We start from the raw sequence: 22,513 nt of genomic DNA on the forward strand, positions 1-22,513 counted from the left end.
GCGTCCAACTGCAGCTGTCCATCCAGCAGGCAGGAGATCGTCTGCTGCAGCAAATGGCAGGAGGAACCATCTTTGAGTCTCCTGGCTGCCTCTGGAGGGGGTAGGTGGTTTTCCCTTTGACTATTGATTGTCTTCTCTCAGCCTGAAGGTTGAGCAAATGAAACGGGCCTACACAAGATAAATCGGCAAGCGTGGAGAGGGAGCGCTGTATCGCTGGCCACCAGGCCTTGTCATGGTTTGGGACGGATTGGCCAATGACAAGACGATAGATGTTCTCCCCCACCTCTCGCTCCAAGGAGAGAGATAAAGAGATTTATGAGTTTAGAAAAAACTAAACTACTGTAAGGAAATATTAATAATAAAATAAAAAGGAAATAATGAAAAAGATACAATATATATAAAAAACAGTATCAAGTTTCCAGGAAGATGTCACTGTCAGGTGCTGGGGAAGTTCTAGACTGGGCTCAGCAATGGATGAGACCTGGATTCAGGAAGCAGAGACCAGGATCAGAGGGAAACAAACAGAAAGGGTCCTCCTTAGACACCGATCATTGAAGAAAGAGGGCCATTGAAGAAGAAAATTCAAACCCTTGGATCCCTCAGCTTTTACATGGAGCATGGCAGATGATGGGATGGAATACCCTCTCGGTCGGTTTTGGGTCACCTGTCCTGTCCACTCCTCCCCACAAGTGTGACCCCTCCACAGGGCAACCAACCAACTCAGTTGACCCCAACTGCCACAGCAAGTGTAAACAAGAGCCTCTCACGGAACAGAAAGTTGGCTCTGTCCCACCCCAAACCAGGACACAACCTCAACTGTGGATGCGTGTGTAGGTCTGTGTATGCATGTACTATATATATACACACTTAGAGAAATGTGAAGACTAGAGGACTCAAACTGCCGCGCTATTTTGGGCATATTTCTGCTGTAGACCTCCACACAGTCAGCTCTGGTGAATCCGTTGTGAAGAGCAGGCTGGAGCCTCCAGTAGTGGCACAAAGTGCTTTCACAGGAGGACTTTACTCTCTTTTCCCTTGCTTCACTCCCATCTTTTTCAAAAGAGCAAAGTCTCCAGGCTGTGGGAGCTGAGCAGGGCGTGTGTGGGAGGGGGGGAGCCGGGGGTCGAGCCTATAAAGCTGGAGGAGGGGGAAGGTTCTGGGAGCAGGATGGCTTCAGCTGAGAAGAGACAGCAGCGGAGGAAGAGGCGTGGGGCTGGGCAGCCCATGGAGGGTATGGGGAGAAGGGAGCACCCTGTAACAGAGCCCTAGGGGGGAACTGGGACTGAATGGCAGGGCGGGAGGGCTGGGATGGGGGCTGGCTCTCGGCACGGCTTTGCATTTGGCCCTCTCTAGTCTGGTACGATGTCTTGAGTACAAATGCCTCTTTGAGGGTTCAGAAAACATGTAGTGCCTTAAAAAAAAAAAAAGGGTGGGGGAGAATCCACTTTACTGAAGTATAAGCTTCTTTTTGAAAAAAAACCAAAACATTTTTCTCATGTTGCATGAAGGACCGGTGAATCGAGTCATTGTTTTAGTAGAAGACAGTAGCAGCTTCTTGTTTGTTTTTAAACAGAAGCTGCCTTTGAAAATTTAACACAGACTCTGCGAAGGAGCGACCGTCCTTTCTAGTACAAAGGGAGTCCGTGTGTCTGGGCAATTTATCTGTAAGAAGGTTTTTCTCTAATGTGCTTTCCTACCCTCTGCCTGTTTTAGTAGATGCTCAGGAAATGAAGGGCTCTGTAAAAAGCCAAGACTACATAGCAAGACTGGCACGTAAATACATGGTAACTTATTTCTAACTGCTGCTACTCTATCTCCCCATTAAAACATATTTCAGAAAGTGTTAGTTGCTTTGTCATTAGCCTGACGGTGCAGCTAGCTGTGCTGGAGCAGAGCGCATGAAGGACAGGTGTGAAGGAATTACTTCAAACGGTGCCACCTGGAAAGAAACAAAAAGGAGGGAGGAAGCTCTTCCACTCCTGTGCCACCACCTGGGGGATAAGGGGGCTGTTGGTTTGGAAGGTCTCTGTAGCAAGAGCTTCAGAAAAAGTGAGGATGTAGTCATTTATATCTGCAGTTACATTTCTGAGGTGTAGTCCCACCAAAAGCAAAGAAACAACCGAAACCTCAGTGCAAAGCAAAAAACATTTTGTGATGTCATTTACAGACCTGGATTTACTGTTCCCAGCAAGTGCAAGTCATGTTCTGGATATCTTCCCATTGTATTTTTTTGGGGGAGAGAGGGAAAACACCTATTTTGCCCTTATGTCTCATTTGCACAACCCAACCAGCACCACAGATGTGGGATATTTGGAAGCACAAGCTGGCTTTAGATGGGAAAGCTTTGGAGGAACACGGCGTCTGCACTTTGTACTAGAACTTCAGCTTCAACCCGAAGCTGTGGTATCTTCTGCTTCGAGTAGCATTTCTTTCCCTTCCTCCCCTGCAGCAGAAGTGCGCAGCAGAGTCAAGTACGGAGTCTGAGTCTGAATCCAACGCGGAGGTAAGAACCAACTCTCTGAAGCATTTTGATGGTGATGAGATTCCCTGGTGGGTATCCGCTCTTCCCTCAGTCCCAGGAGGGAGAGTCCAAGGTGTGGTTGCTGGGGCTGTTGGTTTTGTGACTGTAAAAGGGAAGGGGGAACCCAGTGCTATTCTGTCCATCGTGCCCTGATGTTAACGGTTATTAATTTGAGCAAAACTGATTCTGGGGGGATGAGGTGGGAAAGCAGCAGTGGTTTAGGTAGACAAATGTAGCTTGAGCACTTCTCTGCCAAGCATTTAAAGCCGAACTGGGTTGTTTCTGGCAAAAGTCTTCAGAATTGGTGCTCGCTGTTAGTCCATGGGAACTGCTGTGCTCTGTGGCTCAGAGCAGCTGCCTGCCAGGACCCTGCCACCGCACCCTCCGGAGGGCAGCGGGGAAAGCTGCAGCTGTACATGGGCTCCTTCTGGGAGACACGAGGCTGGAAGCCCAGCTGGACTCGCTCTGATGGCTGGGCTGGGTGGAAGAGGGGCTTGCAAAAGCGCCAGCCTGGACACCGAGCTGGTTGCTCTCTGCTGGTTGCAGGTGCCAGGCCACACCTGGGGCATTTCTGGGCCTTTTGGAGAAGCAGAAGCTGCTTTTCTTCACTGGCCAGCACTGCCCACTGGCTTTGTGGGGATGTCTCTGTGTCCTTGAACTGGCACAAGAACGCACAGTCACAAATGGGCTGGGACTTCAGCTCCTCCACTGGTTGCTGTTGTGAGGAGTCGATTCACCAAGCCCTGCTTGGCAGCAGCTGTGCCCGAATTCTCCTCCTTCCCCGCCACCAGCAGTGAGTGACTGGCAGCCTCTCTGAGCAGCTGTGGTGCATCCTTCTAAAGGAGCACCTTCCTTGCAGGACACTTTTTCCCTTTGCGCGACTGCTCTGTACCTGTGATTTGCTTGTACCGGGGAGCCTCCCCACATAGCTGCCTCGTTTTGCTTTTTCACTGGACCCGGACTATAAGCGCTATTTCAGAATGATGCGGTTCTCGAGCATAAATTCATGAAGAAAGTCCTTTGCCAGGTCTGGACGAGCCCATGTTTAATCACGTGGGGGAAAAGAAGCCTGAAATCTCAGTGTTACAGCAGTGATATCGAGACTGATGGAAAGGACTGGGTTTCGCTGTGTTAGTTACAGAACTCTCCTAAGAACAGCAAATTTGTAATCCAACTAATAAGGAAGAATTTCAGATCACCCCTATTTCAAAGAACAAAAGGGAACCCAAGTGGAGGGGAAGCTCTCTCAACTCTACAATACACATTGTCTACTATTAGTTAAATGCTGATGTGGTTTACTTTGCTGGTGGTTGGGTGTACAATTACTTGTTGTTCTCTGTGTGGCAATGTTTGAAGCGCAGTAAGACTCACCATAGCCCTCCTCAGTCCCGCCATTTTAGGCCAACTTTACTAGGCCTGTAAAAGTTAGGCCGAGAAACAGTATCTTTTGGCAAGGGGTCAAGCTGGCTTGACCTTGACTCTTCTCTAGGATTTTTACCTACTCTGGTTTTACTTTGATTAATAATTCCTAGGAAGGTGCTTTATAAACCCATGTTAACTTCTTTTAACTAGGTCACGCCTCGCGCGGTTGCTGGAGGACTCAGGAAGGGAAGGGCCTCCGGGGAACTGCAAGTAGGTTCGGCTGTTTTGCAGCAGCCTGTTGTCAGTGTAGCACCCAAAAATTAAAATATAGGTGGGAATGTGGGGATAAACAGAAAAACTTCCATTGTAAGTGGTTTTAAAGCCCGCAGTATGGTGCTGCTTGTATTTTCTTTTTTATAGACAAATAAGCATCCACCGTATTCAGAGAAACCTTTATTTTAGCTTTCAGATCCTTATGATGGCGATTTAGAAGATGCATCTGTTGACTCTGACTGCAGCTTGAATTCTTTAAATAGTATAAAAGTTGGACATTGGGCAAATGGTGCCCCAAAAGCAATGGCTTTGGAGGATGCTGATACTTCAGAAGATGGGGAGTCCTTCCCTCAACCTCCAGACTGGCTCTGCCCGGGAACAGAAACCAGTGAAATCGAGATGGTAAATGACTGTAAAGCACCTCTGGAACTTCCTAGCCGAGAGGAGGATTTCCCGAGAGCTCTGTTACAGTCATCTGAACTGACTAGAGCCACAGAAGCGTTTAAGTCCATGTCGCTGACAACCGACCATTTCTTACTGATGTGTGTTAACCCTTCAGCCTCTGCAGATGTCCTTGCAAGCCTGGGTGATGGTGCTCCACAGCCCGTCCTGGCAGCTGACTGTGGTGGCACAGTGCCCAAGCAGCCCCTAATTAAAAGAAAACAAGGGATTCCCATTCCAGAGGGTGCTAGTGAAAAACTAAGAAAGAAATTCCGTGCTACTTAATCTGAGGTATGAATAAACTGTTGGGCAAACTGTTTGTTTCTAAAAATGAACCTGATAGAGATTTCTTTTGCAGGTGTTACCTGAACAAGGTTTAAACAAATGAGCTCAAGTTATAAATGCAGCTGCGCTGTGTATTGTGTAAGTGTTGAGATCCACCTGAAAAGATGGAATCAAATAAACAAGCTTGTGTGGCAACTGAAGGGAAAACTAGCCAAGGTACGTCCGGACACTCACAGCCGAGCTTCAAGCCTGGGTGCTACTTCAGTGCCTGGGGCCTCTTGAAGCACCAGCCTGACTCCTGCACCCAGGGGCTGGAGGCACCTGCTCGGTTTCAGTGTCATTTAAAAAAAAAAAAAAATGTAGTACAAGGGTTTGTTGAGGAGGGAAGGAGGGATGACTGCAGGCTTGCAATTAGTTTTGAATAGCTACAGCTTACCTCACATCTGCTTCCATGTCGGTGTTCGGCTCTTCATACGCCGGACCTGCTGTAGGAGAGGAGGGAAGTAGCGGTACGGTGGGTGAATATCGTACAGGTTTGACTACAAACAACTGAATTGCATTAAGTTGAACTGCTGGCAGCTAAAGGCAGTCTAGTTTTTTATTTTTCCTTTTTTTTTTTTCTTTTTTTTTTCTTCAAACAGGGAGGAGTTGACTTGTGCTATTAACATCTCAGTTCCTGTTTTGAACCGTGTTTTAGGTATACGGTCTCAGTACAGCTGCCAGTTTAGAATTGGCGATGTGAAGTAAAACATGAGCCGAAAGCACTCCTCTTCCTTAGTGAGAACAATCACTTCCGAGCTGCAGAAGCAGTGCAGGCGGAGGGGAAGCCACTTAGTCAGCAAAAACTGTATCGCTGATCTCCCCCTCCTGTACAGTCATTTCTTTTATCACCTCGAGAGTCAGGGTAGTCCATTTACGTAGAAGAACTACTGTCCATAAAAGTAAAATGTGATGGGTTCATACGTGTTGGTACCAACTAGTTGTGTGAGGCTTAATTCTGTGTGACTGGCAGAGCATTTTAATTTGCAGTTTCTTTCATAAGGTGGAAAGCCACTCAAGATACTATATAACTTCAGGCCTCGCACCCTTCCACTAACAGCTGCGTATGTATTTTATTAAAGCAGCTTTACTTTCATCCTTATCCCTGGCACCCATCCTTACAGGGAGATGGTTTTTAATCAGCTTGGAAACAAACTGGTGAGAACAATGAGATTCAGAGGCCTTTTCCCTAAACCACGAGCAAAGAACACCGCAGTGAACACTGCGAAGTTAATTGCGGAAAAAAAAAAAACAAAAAAAACCAAACCTTGCAGCTTTGTGTGTACTGCAACTAGGCCACAGCTCTCTCTAGAGTTAGAGAGCTGTGAAAAGCTTTAAAAATAGCACTTTCAGCCCTGCATTAGGGAAGTTGTACCTTTTCAAGTCCCATCTGTCTGCTGAATGGTCTTCAACCACCTCATCTGAGGCTGAACTGAACTGCAGCCGAGAACCCTCCACTGATCTAGTGGGGATTTCGCTTGAAACCAGCAGTTAACATGGCATACGGAAATAAATAATCCGCTAGGAAAAAAACAATACAGGAACAATCGCGAGACAACTAAGTTGAGGGGTAAGCCATGTGGGACAGTATATACTCAGACATCCAAAGGCTGCTTATTGAGTATGAGAATCCAACTATGGATTAACTTCTGAACTGAAAAAAAATGCACCTTTTGTTAATTCAGGCCTAACGCAGAAGTTAACATAGAAAGAGCTGACTGGTTTGGGAAGCTCTAGCTACTTTGAACATATTCGAGACTTTCTTGATCTCATTAGTACTTGCTAACAGCTTGAACTGGTATAACTGAAGATTTTTATATTTTTTTTTTTTTATAGTAGCTGTAAGCAGGTACCACAGCCTGGGGGCTGAGCCATGCACAAAGAGTAGCTGCTGGAAGAAAGGCGCGTGTTCAGCTGAGCTGCTAACAGCTAGAACACGGACGTACCTACGCTAACGCCTCACACTGCAACTGGCATTCAGAGCACACTGCTAGCAGGAGAATGGCTGCTTCCTTACGGTAGGTGTTTGAAATGATCCCGGCAGGAGCGGCTACGAATTCCCAATACTAAGACTCCGGTGATGGAAAGGAAAGCAGCTCATAGAAGCTGAACCAGAACAAGGATGTTACACAATGATTAAAACTGATCCCGGATGATGCACGTAGTTCCCACTTCTGTTCCTCACAATTGGATAGGAGAACTACAAGCAGCAGACGAAGGTTACACGATGCACTGCTCTGGGACGCATTCTTTAAAAGGTAACAAAGCCAGCCAGGACCGTCCAACCTACAGAGTTTAGCTACAGGCAGCATGGAGCAGGCGGACAGCAAGAATTCTGTTTTAGTAACTATTAGGCATGAGCTGCAACCAGCATGTCAGGGGCTCTGATAACAATTTTTCCTCCCAGCACAGCCCTGTGCTGTGGAACCATTCGATACAGGTTCAAAATGTCACTGCTTTCGTAGGAGAAATCCCTGGAAGGAAGGAGCTCCTGAGATTTTTCTTTTGAGACTGATGCACCTGTATTTTTCATATCTATCTTTGAACACTTGATGTTAGCCACTGTTAGAGAGGACGGTTGTTCTGACAGGATGTTGCAACGGGTAGAAATGCTTACCCAGTGAATTTAGGATCAGAGAAAGCAAGCAAATACCCAAAGCATTACAGCAAGCCAAGCAATTAGCAGGAACTCTCAGCTTCCCTGATTAGGCAACAGTTGGTCACGTGCCAGTCCCTGAAATATTTTAACTCCATGTTTAAGCACTTAATACTATGCTCCTGGGCTTTTAACAAGACATGAAAGTGGAGGCTTACTTCACCATAAAAGCAGCTTAAGAAAGAGGAAGCCCTGTGGCCAATAGGACAAGAAAGTCTTGTTCAGGATGCTCTGGTCTGAACGTCTCTCAGCACCTGCGCAAACACAGGTTACTTCAAGCAAGAGCCAGTTCATTGCAAACAATTCACGCGATGTCATGAGATGTCACAGAAGATAATGTCAGGCTGTGTGTCTTACTGCACTGAAGACTGACCTGCCCAGTTCTCGTTACTGGGGATTAGCTGAACCAGCTGCTGAGCGAGCTGTGTGAAGGTCAACAATATGCTTGAAAACCAACTTGTTACTCTCTGAAAAGATAATACGGGTATGTTTTTTCCACACACACACAAAAAAATCACCGTAAGAATTATATTTCCAGAGAGAGTCAAAAGTTTTTCTGTGGATTTTATTTCATATAACATTATCCATCAAATATCACATCTACCAGTAACCATCTAAAAATCTCATCCACTTTTCCTTGAAGAAATCTAGCCTATCAATCAGCTTTCCAATGCCCTCCCCCCTTTCTTTCTAGTCAACTTAACACAAATCCCTCTGACAACCGAACCAGGTTACAAAGTATAGGTGAACACTACAGAGGAGACTGACAATGACTACAGTCAAAACAAATTTTTTTCACTCAGTGCACAGAACTGCAACGCCACGTTCATAGAAGCTACGGGGATCTTCCTTGGTAGCTATTTCAAAGTCAACCGTGAAAATCAGATCAGCACGAGTGAAGTTCAGATAAACTGGTAAAGTAACCTGGGGAAAAACACGAATACAGAAGAAGAGTTAGGTAAGGTAGCTGAAGAGTGTAAGAAGTTTCTGTAATACTACATGGTATTTGTGAGATGGGAATTTAGTCTCAGATAACTCAATGCTCAAAATACGAGAAAAAAACCCCAGCCTAATAAATTCACCTAAAGCAAAGCCTTCTTTATAGGTATAAATTCAAGTTTTGGCCTGAACAGCATTAGTATTTTTGGATGCTTCCCCTCTTTCTTATCTAACTACAAAGGAAAGACCTAATCAACACTAGGTCTGTTTGCTGCTAGCCTGGAATTTAGGTACCCACTGACACTGAGAATATTAGAAAAGAACAATGTGAATTGTAGTGCCTGATAAAATTATCCATAAAGCTTCAAGAAAAAAAAAATTGCTAGGTATATCGGAGAGTTCTTTTAAAAATTGCTTTTATCCATACTTACAACATTTGCTTTTTTATCAGCGTTTGTCTGCTTGATCCAGCGAAGCTGTGTGATGGGCAGTACAGTTGAAATAGCATTGGAAAGGGACAGCTTGTTGTTACTGCATGTAGCTCCCTGAAGCTTCAGGCCTGTAAATTGAAATACACTTCAGAGTTCTAAGAGTTTTCCTACACCCAGACAAAGATTGTCTCCCTGTGTATCATTTAAGGGCTGTCTAAGTCCACTAAATGAGAGGTAAGTATTTCACACTGCTAAATAAAGAGGTTGTAGCAGGTACACTATCCAACACCGCTTATATACTGACCCGAGTCTTGAGATGTATTAGCATTATAAGTACTTCCCTACTAACAAATATCAAACTAATCTTTAAACAACTTTAGAAAGCGTGCATTAACTTTTGCAATGACACAATCTTTTTCATTTGATACAGCCTATTTAATACCAGAAGCTTCTGAAAATATTTTACAGCAAGGACCCCTCCTTTCTGGTAAGTTTACCTGTGACTCCAAAACTGCAGGCATCCAGTACTGCATTCTGGGTAGTTGTAACGTTGACCTCAAGACAGAGTTCTTCAAGGGACCAACTGTTTGCTTGGGCAACATATTGTCTCGTAGCAGTAATATATGCCTCTGGTACAAACAGGCCACCAAGGCACACGTGGATGTTCTGTTTGATGGGGAAACAATTTAAAAAAAGAAAGCCTATCAGCTGCAGTATTAATTAATGATTATCGTAAATATTACTTCCGCAATCTATTTATATTAAAGTTTTCCTGCTGCTACTGGAACACTGTGGAACTGTTAAACCGCTTTTTGCTCTGAGGCTACGTCTTCTGTCATTCTAAAATACTGTTTCCCTCTAATCTGTATGAACAGTTTAGCCTGCTAAGCCCCACCATGTTGAGATCAGGAGATACTCAACAGTATCTTCAAGCCCGTTTCAGAGAACATCGACCGAAATTGTTTTGCCCGAGGAACTATTTAGAAGCCTTGACGCGAAGACTCCTTGAAGCAGTTATACAGCCAATACACCAATAACCTCTAGAAGAAATCAGTACAAGATACCTTTAGTTCTTTCGCTCCACCAGAAGCAGCTGCCTGGGAAATATTCTGCAGCTGTTTAATGCGCTCGCTGAAGTCAGACACCCACTGAATAACAGTCATACCAGCTGGCACGGTGTAATGAGACCAGCTACGAGGCAAAATACCTATGAAAAAATGCAATTAGAATTAAGTTTTGTTTGCATAGAAGTTGGAATTACACACTATCTTGACGCTTCACTTTTTCTCCCAAGAGCCATTTAAGACCTGGACCAGGGTATCAGTCTCTAATTTAAAGGCTCCTCAGTAAGCGAAAGCATTTTCAAAGTTTACAAAGCAAATGGCACCCAGGTCTACTATTTACTTTAAATGCCATCCAGTTACAGAAACCCTTCAACAGCAGCTTCAGTTACACACAGCTACATACTGCAGTAACTATCTTCAAGTTTTTGTGAAGATTTGAATTCTTTAGAAAAAACTGAAGAGGTCAAGTATCTCTGTTTCAGGAAATGCTTTTATTCAAAGCAGACAGCAGATCTTCACGTAGTACTAGAAGCGGGATATCTGTGAAAATTCCACATTTATCTTGAAACAAGTTTAGAGAATTTGAATATTTTCTAGGAGATTTTATAGGAGCAATATTACTCATTTTGTGGTATAAGTAACTTTCTTCCATCACAATTCAAAGACTGAAAGAATTTAGTAAGATTTCAGCTTAGAAATTAAGCTGCTGATATAATCTGTATAAAAAAGCCTAATATTAACCACCTCAACTTGAAATCCCAAACCAATTGGAATTTTAAGCTCGACTCAAAAGTATTGCTTGTGTCACATGGTAAAGTCAACCCCAATTTTCCTGCAATTTTTTAAGCTGCTTAGCATAATGGCCTGTAACTTATAGAGTGCAAGAGGCAAAGAGAGCACTGGGAGATGCTAATTTGAATTACCATACCTTTCACCAGTTCATTTATAAGTGTACGCAAATAGTTGGTTTGTTTCTTTTTTCCTTCACACACTTGAACCACATCTGCAAGGTCCTGACGAACATCCTGAAGCAGCTTAGCTCCCATTTTCACCTCTCTCTCAAAGAATCGGAATAAAGGATCCTGATTGTCAAAACATTGAAAGTAAGTTGGAGATCCAAGTTCTTGCTGGAAAACTGCTACAAAAAGCAACCCCAAAATCCTGGATGGACTGACCAGTAACACTGTGACTGCAAGCATTAAGATGCACGTGAAGATGCAGCCTATGGTGCAGAAAGTGACTGCAGAGACTGTTTTACAACCAACAATCTCCTCTCCTTTGGAGAAGCAGGAATGTAGAAGTCTTAGTTGAACAATTAATACAGACTGCCTGCTGCAGCTCCTTCCAATCAACCCTGTATTTCTTTTAATTAGCAACAAAAGGTTCTCCCCTACTGTCCCAGAGCAAGTCTTTGGAAGCAACTACGCAACTGTGAGCATAGTCAGCTGGGGAGTCTTATTCCCGAATCAGAGCTTAGGGCGCTACTATCCACATCTCAAAAGTTTCCTCCAGCCCTTGCAACTTCTGTTGCCAGTTAGGAGAAGCTGCTGCTCTGTCTCCCCTCACTGACCATCACTAAATTTTAGCAGTAATTAATGTGCGCCGGCTGTAAAGGCAGTATCGTAAGTAACAGTCAGTGTGGTACAAGTACAACACGAAGCATTTGTTTCTTGCTACCTGATCACAGAGAAGCTTCAGAATTGGTACCCTTGATAGACATCTGCCGTTGTATTTCTTCAAATGATCCCCAGAAGACATAAACCAACTTTTAAGAGCATTTGAAGAAACCCATAGCTATGGGTTTATGTAGCTATGGCAGTCAGAATCAGCATTGATCCAGGTTCCACTGTCCCGCCAAACAGTTAAATCAGTATTTGCAAATCACAACACACTTGTTCCAATGCACCAGAACTTGTACACTTCCTCTGCCCACGTTAGATAAAAATTAGTGCTTACCTTAATGTTTTCCACAGTCCGCTTCAGATGGTTTAGAGTTTGTGGGATAAGGTGAAGCCAGTTAGAGGCTGTGGTATGCAGTGTTCTCATCCAGGCTGGGCGGCCATCTGATGTAGAATCAGTTCTTGTCTTCTTCTCAGTTTCTGCATAAGCTAGATCATCCTCATCCTCTAGCATCTGCATTTTCAGCATTTTACTGATCATATCTATGCCTGAAACAGAAGATATGCCGTTAGTCAGAGAAGCAGTGGCATCAAGATGAAAACACCCTACTACATGCAAGAACTAGGACTTCTCTTCTTCCCTGGTCTAGAGTGAAGATTCAGAACTGCCCAGCTCTAGGTGGCTCCAGAGATGACAATAAAGCTTTCCAGAATCAAGATGGGAGCTTGACATCTGGAAGGCTGAATGTAACTGTTCTTTTAATTCACGAGCTTCAGTTTTTGGACTACTTGAGTGTCTTTCTTTGCAGAAGTTAAGCCAACTATGTTGAGGGAGGAGGGGAAAGCTATCAACTCTTCAGCAGGATTTATATTTCTCTTCTGCTTTTTAGTTAAAAAGGCAGCCTGGTAATCTATGGAACACATTGTTAAAGTTCTGGTTTTACCTTGTGTGGTGAGAAGAACTTTCTCTGCATTATTTGGCAGGCCCAGCCATGATGGTGTTTGTGTATCTGGCAGCATCTCAACCCACTGGACAAATTCTTCACGCCTGCAAGTCAGAGTTTTAATATTCATTAGAAGGTTTCCCCTATTAGAATGGCAAGGTGGTTCTTTGCCTGAGACAAATGTTTACGCAGCTACATTCCAGCACAGAGATACAGGTTAGGGTTTTGTGGGTTGTGTTGTGGGTTTTTAAATTTAATAAAAGTTGTACATAGAGTTCAGGATAAGGAAAAAAAGATACCTGATTCCATCTGGCATCTGAATATCTTTGTGTCCATCAACTTTGCAAGCCAGTTTGAACTCACTATCAAAACTGAGAGTGGTGAAGAGACGTTCCAAGAAAGTGTTTAACAAACGTTGATCAAATTCATTATCAATGCGACCTCCATAGATAGACTGTGCCATCAGTGTCTTTAACGCAGACCAGGGGATTTTATCAGGTGAAATGTTTTGGCGACCCTGTAAGTAAAATGCAATGTAAGTATGAGGAAACAATCCTTTTCACCTCTCCTCTGACCGAAGACTCAAATTCAAGAACTAAGTGAAATTGCTACAAGGTTATCTGTGCCTACTCATTTAACTCACTAAAAGTTTCCAGAACAGACTGCCTTACTGAAGATCTTCAGTAATCTAAGCACCACGTATACCTAAGTACACAAGACTACTTGCCTTTGCTGTATCATCCAACCATGTATCTACTGTGTCACAGGCAGATCTCAGATCAGACTCTCCAAATTCATACTTCTTGGACCAACCCAATGGAGCATAGCGCAAGCGCTCTTGGATAATGGCATGGAACCAGGCAAGGAGGAAATATAAACGAGCACGCTCATTTGGAGACTAGGAAGTGGAGAGAAAAAACCAAAACCACACAACTATTACTCAAGTTAACTGATAAAAAATAAAAGTCTGCTAAAAGGTTAGAAAATATCAGATTTAATGCTAGATTGCTACCAAAAATGAATACATTCTACCAGCAGAAGAAGCAACTACTACTTTACATAGAATGTTTTGTTCTCACAGAATTACATCTTGGAAGATGAGATTTTATCATCTACGGTAAGATTTTAAAGAAAACATTCTGACGTTTTCTTTCACCTACACAAGCTGCCGACTTACCTTGCACATTCTAGAAACCGGAATGCTACTGAAAGTCCTCAGCATGTTTGCCTTTACGCCAGGAGGAGGTTCAAACACAAAGATTCGTCCAGCACGTAACAAATTCACTGGCACCTAGAAAAGATCAATAAACTCAAATCCAACTCCTTTAGCCTTCACTAAACTAAATCCCTCTAACAGCACAGTTTGTATTAGCTTCAAAACCTCACTGTGAGCACACACAGTGAAGTCCAGCCTTTCTTTTGGAGGGTAGGGGAAGCAGCAAAATGAATGCTATGAAGTTTTCAGCTACAGTTAAGTTATCAGAAGCCAAGGCTAGTAACTGCCCTGAAAAGCATGTATTCTCCTTTTTCTTTAATGTGGAAAGGCATGAGAAAACCTTCCCTGGGTAGCACTCTTGGCTCTGCAAGCCAGTTACTCTACCAGAGGATCAAATCTTTAAATTGATGCTACCTTTGGATTAATCTCCATGGTAAGGAAGAGTCTGAAGCAAGCATGAGGTTGTAGGGAATGTAGCTTCTTTTCCAGTTGCATGAGCCATCCAGGAGCCAGGTGAACATTCTTCAGCATTACCCATCTGTGAAGTTTTGACAGAACAAGTGCTTTTTAGTGTACAGCTTATGGATCCTGGCTATAATCATCACAAAGAGTAACAGAATATGGGGTATTACTGCTCCAGGTTTTTCTTCCTCTTTTAAACCTGCCTTCTACATAGAATCAGTTACTGTGTACTGTAAACGGGCTAGCTAACCTTCTTGTTTTGCAGATACAACCTACTTCTCTTGAGAATATTTAAATCAAATAGAAGTTGTGAAGAGCTACGTTTAAGTTATTATAAATTTCAGTTCAGAAGACAGTCCCATTTTTTTTAACTCAGTTTTATCTATTTAGCCCATAGATTACTTCTCCTTTGCCTCCCATTTACCCTTCTACTAGACAGTATTCTAGCTAAAAAGGAGATATAACTTACCTTCCAGATTTCACTGCTGTGTTTATTGCTTTATCTGCTTGGTTAAACCCTTCAGCAGAACCTAAAAGACAGAAGGGTTGCTAAAGCTCTTACTGCTAACAATTTAATTTATGCTTTGATGATGAAATAAGGTATGTTCTTACCAATAGCAATAGAAGTAATCTGTGTATTCTGCTCAGCTGCAAGGTCTTCAACATGACCACTGGCATCATAACCAGGCACTGAACACATCAGCACAGGGGTATTAGGTTTCACCTGTTGTCCAAAAGGTTTAAAAGGATACAAATCAGTCACTATGTGAATAAGGGAATGCAGTAAACTAACTGTCTTCCCTCAGGCCAGCTAAAGACATTATGCTACTCTTAGATTTACATTAACAAATAGGAAAACAATCCACTCCCCATACCATGGGGAGAATGGTAACTGGAAGCAATGTTCCAGCGGATAGCTTTACTCACCATGGAACTCATGCAAGGTGGCACTAAGCACTACCACAGGATTTTAGCCTTTCAAAAAAAAAAAAAAAAAAAGAAAAAAAAAGTGTGTTACCTCTGTATCTACGATGTGTGTCAGGTCTAAAGGCTGCTCCATAATGGACATGAAAGACTCTCCAAGATTTGTTGAAACAAAGGTATGTGCCATTGCCAACAAACGATCTGGACGGAAGGCCTGGATCAGAAGCAAGCGATGAATGGCCTGTCCAATAGGAGCTGAAAAAGGCATACAGGATTAGATGGACAGGTGAGAAAACCGTCCTCAACATCTTCCTCTCTTCAATTCTCCGTTCAATTTTTCCCATCTTCTTCTGAAGACTAGATACTTAGAGAGTTAATTATCCCTTTGAAAGATCTGTTGCAATGTATTAATGGAATGCTTATATTCTGTCTTCACTTTGACAGTCAAGAAACTTACCATCTTCAGTTGGTTTGTCTTATGCGACATTTTAGGTACCTGCTCAATTGCTCACATTGTGAGCCCTTTAAAAGCCTGCCTTGACAAGATTATTTGGATTCTACTGAAATGCTACTGGTTTACAAAATCTACAGTCTAGAAGTATTGTCGTGACATGATTTTAACTTCCAGGGACAACAGATCATATCTTCTCACTCATTCAATAATGAGTGAGACGCATCCTGGTCATATTCATTCTGCTAGACTTTGAATTATTATACACTTGTCTAGCATAGAGAGGACAGATAACGTAGAGCTGCTTCAGTTAATGGTCAAGCAGCTTTATGGTAGCTAGTAAATACAGGCTTAGAATCCTTAATTTAGAAAGCCACCTACAGGAATGAGCCTTGAATGGTCACAGACAGCAAACACTTCCTAATGTTACCTTTCAGGCAGGGGAGGAACTGAAGGGTAATGGTTACCCTTAAGTTCTAACTCTTAACAAATTAGCACTAACAACTAATGGAGCAAGTATTAAGATTTCACGCTTAGACAAAACTACAGGAGGAAACAGTCTAGTAAACCAGACATGTCCTCAGAATATCTTTGTCTTTTTAAAGGTTTTAAAGTGTTGAGCTGCCTCCAGATTTGCAACGACTAAGATTAATCCAAACTATTATGCAATCTATTGAGATGTGGAAGTATATTTCATCCTCAGCGGAAGACCAGATGACAGCTTCAGGTGCAGGAAGTAAGTGTAGTAACTATCGCTTACAAAAGTTTGTTTTTTCTGAAAACAAAAAAACACAAGGTTCTTCCACAATCCCAACTTTATGATTTTCCCAGGCATTAAGGTCCAAATTAAAGTTCTACTTTAGAATTGCTTTAAAAACATAGTAATTCTACTTAGATTAAAGTCAGTACAGAAGGATTGGTGTGGACAGTAGTGCAAATTAACTTACTTGCAGGTTTTTCTTCAGTCCAAAGGTATGGTACAGTCTGCTCTGGTGAACTGCTATCCAGCCAGATACAGAATTGCTATATTGAAAGAAAATGCAAAAAACCTGAAATGTAGTTTCACGGCATCAAAAATTTGATGCAAGGTAGAGAGATGTTCAATCTCAGCCTTAAAATCTAGAATTTAATATAGTGCAGCATTCAGCTACATACCGACTTTCAGTAGGAAACAAGGATTGCTAGGGTAGGGTTGAACTTGGTACAGTCCCAGCTTTACTAGCCTTGGATTTGCAAACAGATCTTTAAAAATTCTATTAAGTAGCTAAATGTGAACAATGAAATGCACAATTTCCTAAGATTTTTCCTATTTAAGGCTCATATGTTACTCTCTATTTTTAGAATACAAATTTAATTGAGTACCAGATGAAGCGTTTGAACTTCCACCTACAAATAAGTCTTGAGAAATAAGACAGGGCTAACACTGTTAAACAGAAGCATTACTGTATTAATGAAATATTAGCCCTAAATATTGTCCAACACTCAACATAGTTTCGTCTTTTCCAAGGCGTCTAGATATGCATGGTTTGAGTGTTTCACTTATAAATGGTTTGAATGTTTCCCTGAGCAAGACTACAATTTGACCAGCATATTAAATTACGTTCTTGACTCATTTTTCTTCAGTGAATTTCTCCAAGTTCTGTTGCTGTTGTTTTTAAATCAAAATCCACATACAAAACTCAAAATATTCACTATTATGCTTTCTTTAGATGTGTCCAGTCATTTCACTGATAACCCCTAATTCTGCATTGCCTCCAGCACCCCTGATACTACGTATCACTACCAAGTCCCAGCCCAAGCTATATGTATTTTATCCCAGGTTGAAGAGTTTGAGGAAAATTAGACATAGCAAAGAGAATTCAACTTGTAATATGAGGCCAGGCAGGGCAACCAAATAGGTCCTGTTTAAGATATGGATGTATTTTAGAACACAGTTTCACAGGCAGGACATAAATACATCCTTAGAACACTTAGGTCATCAGAAGGAGCAAACTGTTCAGCAGCTGAGCACCATATCCAAATTTATTCCAAATAGCAATGTCCAGGAGCCCAGCATAATGACATTGCGTATGGCTAGGACTACTCCCCTCTACTGCATAATTATCACATAATAGTGATACAGTAAAAGACATACAGTATCAGACTTCCTGCTACCACAGGGACCAAACCTGACCATAAAGGTCGATGAATGGTGAAGCTGCTTACAAGGCTGAGTGATGAACAATACTGGTATTTACAACTCAAGTTTCATAGCTTGATTACAAATGAAGGAAGAACATTCATTTCCACAAGAACTACAACTAGTTAATCTGTAAGCCTTCCCTTCTCATATTAGGAGAGCTTACTTGTAAGTGTGAAGCTCTTAAAGCAGACATCTAAAAAGCTTTACCAGGTAGTTTAGTGCAGAAACAAAGCCTAGCCAACACTTACCTCATCAGCTTGAACTTTTGAAACAAGGTCCTTAAATGCAGGAAGGCAGCTCAACCTCATCATTGCTTCTGTTTGCTCGACAGTCAAACCATTGATTTTCGGGAGAGATGCAGTGTTTAGTACAATCTCCTTCCCTCTCAAGAAATGCTGGAATTCTGCATCATATGCGGGCTCCCTAATATAAGGGGAAAAGAAGACTTAAGCTAGGTGCCTTCAAGACATCCATCCCTTTTTCAACTAAAGCGAAGTGAGAAAACAAATGTTTACCCAATAGTGCCTTTCAGTTTAATCCGGGCCAGCAACATAGCAAATGTTATATGATCTTGATGCAGCATGCCACGTGCCACTCTATTGAAAGCCACCTACCAAAAAACCAAAGAAGATAGTAGCATAAGAAGCCTTGAAGTCTGACCCTTCAAAAATTACTGAAGTACGTTTATTAATTAAAAAATTGAACCTGAAAGAGATCCTTTGTGATGATTGAGAGACGCTGAGTATGGTCTGTGATTCCCTTCAGATTTGGGTTCTCATACAAGACATTGTGATAGATGTCCAAGAAAAACTGGAGAGAGTATTGGTACAGGAAATGTATCTGAAAGAAAAAAGAGTTTGTTTTTTCTCTCTAGAATCTTGCTGTTTGATAGTCAATGTCTTGTGCCTACCAAATTGCAATATGGCCACCTGAGCTGGAATTAGGCAGTGCCTATTTAGCTTTGAACACCAAATGGCATGACGCTTCCGGTAAGGAAGAACAACTCATCCTACCTGTTTTAGTGACTCCATTGTAAAGTAGATACTGCTGCATGCTGTAGAAAGAGGTAAGTACTGCTGAGAAACAGTCTCCACTTCTTGCATGACAATATCAGTCTCCTCTACTTTCCTGGTGACCTCTGCTGCTTCCTTCTTCAGGTTCTCAAGAGTAGTGATGATGGTGTCATCATCCAGGATACGTCCCTTCACTTCATTAAGGGCTTGTAGTAGGGATTTTTCTAACTGACGCAAGCGCAGCTGAAATTCACCTTAATTAGAAGAAAAATTAGGTTATATATTGTATAGATGTGCTACTTTTTAAGAATTATATGAATTGTGTATACTTTGCCATTGAACATCCTGAAAAAGCAAGAGTGTCAGCTATAAAGATATTTCATTGTGTATTTCTACAGCTACCGTAAAATCACAGTATTCTTTTAGAACAGGAGGAAGTTACTTTCATTTTGGTAAGCATACCCTGAAGCTTGAGGAGGTCAGAGCGTTTTTCATCAACATCTGGTCTTTCAGCTTTCAGGACTTCATTCAGACACTGGCTCTGTAAGCTGCTGCGAGTTACTGTAAAGTTCACAAATGTAACACGAGAGCAGAGGTCCGGTGGGAATTCAACCTGTCACAGGAAACATGAAAAACTCTCTCAGTTCTCTGCCATATCATTTCTACTAACAGGACAGCCTTTTCTTTTACGTACTGTTGGATCTCTGGTGGAGAGGAAGATAACGAAGGATGGTGACAAATCAATATCTTGGTCTCCCAGAGTAATCAGGACTCTGCCTCCAGTTCTCCGGACTTCACGATTCAGAACAGGATTCAGAACCGGATCATAGCTCTCCACATCCTAGAAGCAGAGACGCGTTAAGAGATGCTGCTTCTTGCAAGCATCTCAAGCTAAAAATCCCAATCAAACTGAGGCCTAAAGCTCTGGTAGCAATCCATTTGCAGTTGGTTTACAATACGGATCACATTCAGAACGTATTTCCACTTTAGATTTGTGGTTGAGCTACACAAACACAGAGTTTAGGCTATTACCGTACAAAATCTCAGCAGGGGAGCATTATTATTGTGTTAGTTCTAGTGCATAATAAGCCCTATGCTAAGCAGCACAAGCAACAGTTACTGATCTCATCTATGAGCTAATCTTTTGTTTTCCCATTTTCATTCTAAGAAACGAAAAACATATCCATCTCAAGTCCAAGTCAACTATTCCTACAGTTGCCTATTTCTTTGTGTTACTGAAACTTCTTCCTGCTAGTCAGAATAGATTTAATTCTAGATAACTAACCGTATTAGTTGCTATTACCCATGACTAGGGATAGCATATGGGAACAAAGGAACAGACAGGTTGCGGGTCATTTTATAGAGTGGAAGTAAAGAAAGATCATTTGAAAATAAAGGCATTTGATCCTAAAATGGTAGGAAAAGGAAATATCTTCTTTTGACTAACTCACTAATCATATTTTTCTCAGGACTAATACCTCACATATCGCTGAGTACTAGTTTACTTCTTAAATTACAGTTTGAAAAATGTTTACATCTTACTAACAAAACAATCACAAACTTTTCTAGTGCACAGTAAACTAGTTTCTACGTGATCACGTAACTAACCTGTACCAGAAGTGGGTTACCGAATCTCAAGGCACTTTCCAAGTTCTTTCTGAAAGCGTCATCCAAGAAACTAGTACGAGTTATCTTACGGTCTTTATATTCATTCATGATAAACTCTGTAGCTTGCCCGGAGGGATCGATGATCAATGGATACCTAAGTTAGTAAAGAAACACTTTTATTATTTGGGTTTTGACTGCGGACAGCCTCTAAGCAGTTTTATAAATTCAGGTTGCATTATTAGTCTCAATTCTAAAAGCTTGTATATTGATGGAATAAGTTGGCCAGGTTTAATGACTTATTTCAGTTCAGGGTTTTGAAAGTAAGTCTATTTGGGGAACAAAATCGCTTCAGTTCAAGCCAGCTTATTTTAACAACTAAGCATAACAAAAAAGGCAAGCAAAGATGCATTACAGCTTTTATGTTTACACATAGTTGAGAAGATTTTACAAACATTGGAAGCTCTCACAACAGTGAAACAGTGCTTTGAAAGAGTTACTGTGATTCTTTGATAGGTGCAAAACCAGGCCTGCTTTGAGAATGTTCCTTTAGAATTCTACATCATAGAATGAAATACCTATTAAACCGCTTAAGCATGATGGCGTTCTCAGTGCACAGGTCGTCTGCAGGTAGAGAACTTGCTTGCCAGCGAAGCCGCTCATCTGCGTTGGACAGGTACTCTGTTCTTGCAATATCTGTACGGAACTGCAATAAGTACATACAGTTAGTATTTGACTAGAGATTCTCCAACAAGCTGGTGAAGCCGTTTTGAGTAAATGTACCTCTATAAGGTATTTTTTCCAATAGCTCCACTCTTTACTTAGCAATCTTAAAACTTCTATAACTGTTGCAATAAATTGATTTATGGTTAACTTATCATGTCTGTATCTTTACCTGGATATTTGCTTGCTGCAAATGGTGAGACCACGTAGTGAACAGATTCTGACGCATCTGCTGATCAAAGTAGCCAGCATAGGCAATAAAAGCTCCTGAAAGTAAGCAGTCTCCTGCAATAGTGGACATCTGGTTCTTGAAAGTTTCACTTGTCTTCTCCCATCTTTCACGTTCAGCAGAAAGACTCTTCAGAAGAGCTGTGCTACGGTTTACCTAGAAATAAGTGGTGAATTAGTCTCTTTAGATGATGAATTGTTACAGTATGACAAGTCTCTTGGGACACTTCAATATTGACTCAGAACCTAAGTTAAATTTAAAAGCTCAGAATGAAATTAAATTTCTATTTCTTTCACTTCGGTGTTAGTTTATTACGTTGGTTTTAACTGTTATCTTGATGAACTTAAAAGTGTCAGGTATTAGCATAGTGGTGACATGATAATGATTAGATCAAATACACTGATACATTCTTCCCCGCAAAAAAAAAGTCTAGTTAAGACATTACAATTACACTACATCCATGCCTGTTTCCAAAGGCTTTCCACTTATTTAAGCCTTATGTGAACTGTCTCTAAGCAACATGAGTTGGTATTTCTAAGTCAAGACAGGTTTCAGTAGCTTAAGAAGTTTCATTAGATCCAGGGATGAAATGGACAGCTGAGATGCACTGCACAGGGGAAGCAACCGAGTCTGCTCACAAGTTTGAAGAATGATTCAATTTCCAACTGTCAAAGACTAAAGAATGGAAAATTACTGATATATAGAAGTCTTACTTTTGCTTCTACAGCAGCCAAGTCTGCCTTAATAGCTTGAGCCTCTGAAATCAGTACTGCATATTCTTCTTTGTAACGGGCAATACTGGCCTCAAGATCACGAATCATTTGCTCTACTTCATTTGCTTTCTGTTGGTTATCTTTGGCATCATCCTCCAGCTTCTGCAGTTCATTGCGTAGAGGTTCCACTCTTTTCAACATATCAGCATAGTTCAGCTGTAAACAGTAAATAGGCCCTTTATACTTTCTAAAGTGACATGTTAACAAAGTATATTCAGGTATATACTATCAACTGCATCTTTTCAAGCTTCAGTATTTGCAACCTGTATAAGATTTAATAGCTACTTAACAGAAACTCAGGATTGTTTACCAATCCCTAAGACTCTAGTTTAAACAAAGCACAGACAAAAAAGGAATTACT

The 22,513-nt window shown here is 41.7% G+C and overlaps 1 protein-coding gene across 1 annotated transcript in view; it reads right to left on the reverse strand.

Annotated features, from left to right (window-relative positions):
- Positions 1 to 8,125: 8,125 nt before the first annotated feature.
- DYNC1H1 (dynein cytoplasmic 1 heavy chain 1) overlaps positions 8,126 to 22,513 on the reverse strand; it is a 46,261-nt gene continuing 31,873 nt past the window's right edge. The window contains exons 54-78 of the mRNA XM_074583969.1: positions 22,093 to 22,308; positions 21,323 to 21,535; positions 21,006 to 21,133; positions 20,431 to 20,584; positions 19,517 to 19,663; positions 19,285 to 19,435; positions 18,823 to 19,076; positions 18,515 to 18,649; positions 18,325 to 18,419; positions 18,058 to 18,232; positions 16,575 to 16,650; positions 15,271 to 15,431; positions 14,865 to 14,976; positions 14,722 to 14,782; positions 14,205 to 14,328; positions 13,752 to 13,865; positions 13,302 to 13,472; positions 12,874 to 13,091; positions 12,575 to 12,678; positions 11,968 to 12,179; positions 10,940 to 11,093; positions 10,012 to 10,154; positions 9,445 to 9,613; positions 8,948 to 9,075; positions 8,126 to 8,501 (exon numbers count right to left, since the gene is read on the reverse strand). Coding sequence (XP_074440070.1) covers positions 8,373 to 8,501; positions 8,948 to 9,075; positions 9,445 to 9,613; positions 10,012 to 10,154; positions 10,940 to 11,093; positions 11,968 to 12,179; positions 12,575 to 12,678; positions 12,874 to 13,091; positions 13,302 to 13,472; positions 13,752 to 13,865; positions 14,205 to 14,328; positions 14,722 to 14,782; positions 14,865 to 14,976; positions 15,271 to 15,431; positions 16,575 to 16,650; positions 18,058 to 18,232; positions 18,325 to 18,419; positions 18,515 to 18,649; positions 18,823 to 19,076; positions 19,285 to 19,435; positions 19,517 to 19,663; positions 20,431 to 20,584; positions 21,006 to 21,133; positions 21,323 to 21,535; positions 22,093 to 22,308 — 3,744 coding nt within the window. The 3' untranslated portion in view covers positions 8,126 to 8,372. The remainder of the gene's footprint in view (positions 8,502 to 8,947; positions 9,076 to 9,444; positions 9,614 to 10,011; positions 10,155 to 10,939; positions 11,094 to 11,967; positions 12,180 to 12,574; positions 12,679 to 12,873; positions 13,092 to 13,301; positions 13,473 to 13,751; positions 13,866 to 14,204; positions 14,329 to 14,721; positions 14,783 to 14,864; positions 14,977 to 15,270; positions 15,432 to 16,574; positions 16,651 to 18,057; positions 18,233 to 18,324; positions 18,420 to 18,514; positions 18,650 to 18,822; positions 19,077 to 19,284; positions 19,436 to 19,516; positions 19,664 to 20,430; positions 20,585 to 21,005; positions 21,134 to 21,322; positions 21,536 to 22,092; positions 22,309 to 22,513) is intronic.

This window comes from Larus michahellis, chromosome 4 (assembly GCF_964199755.1).
Source record: "Larus michahellis chromosome 4, bLarMic1.1, whole genome shotgun sequence".
Classification (NCBI taxonomy): Eukaryota; Metazoa; Chordata; class Aves; order Charadriiformes; family Laridae; genus Larus; species Larus michahellis.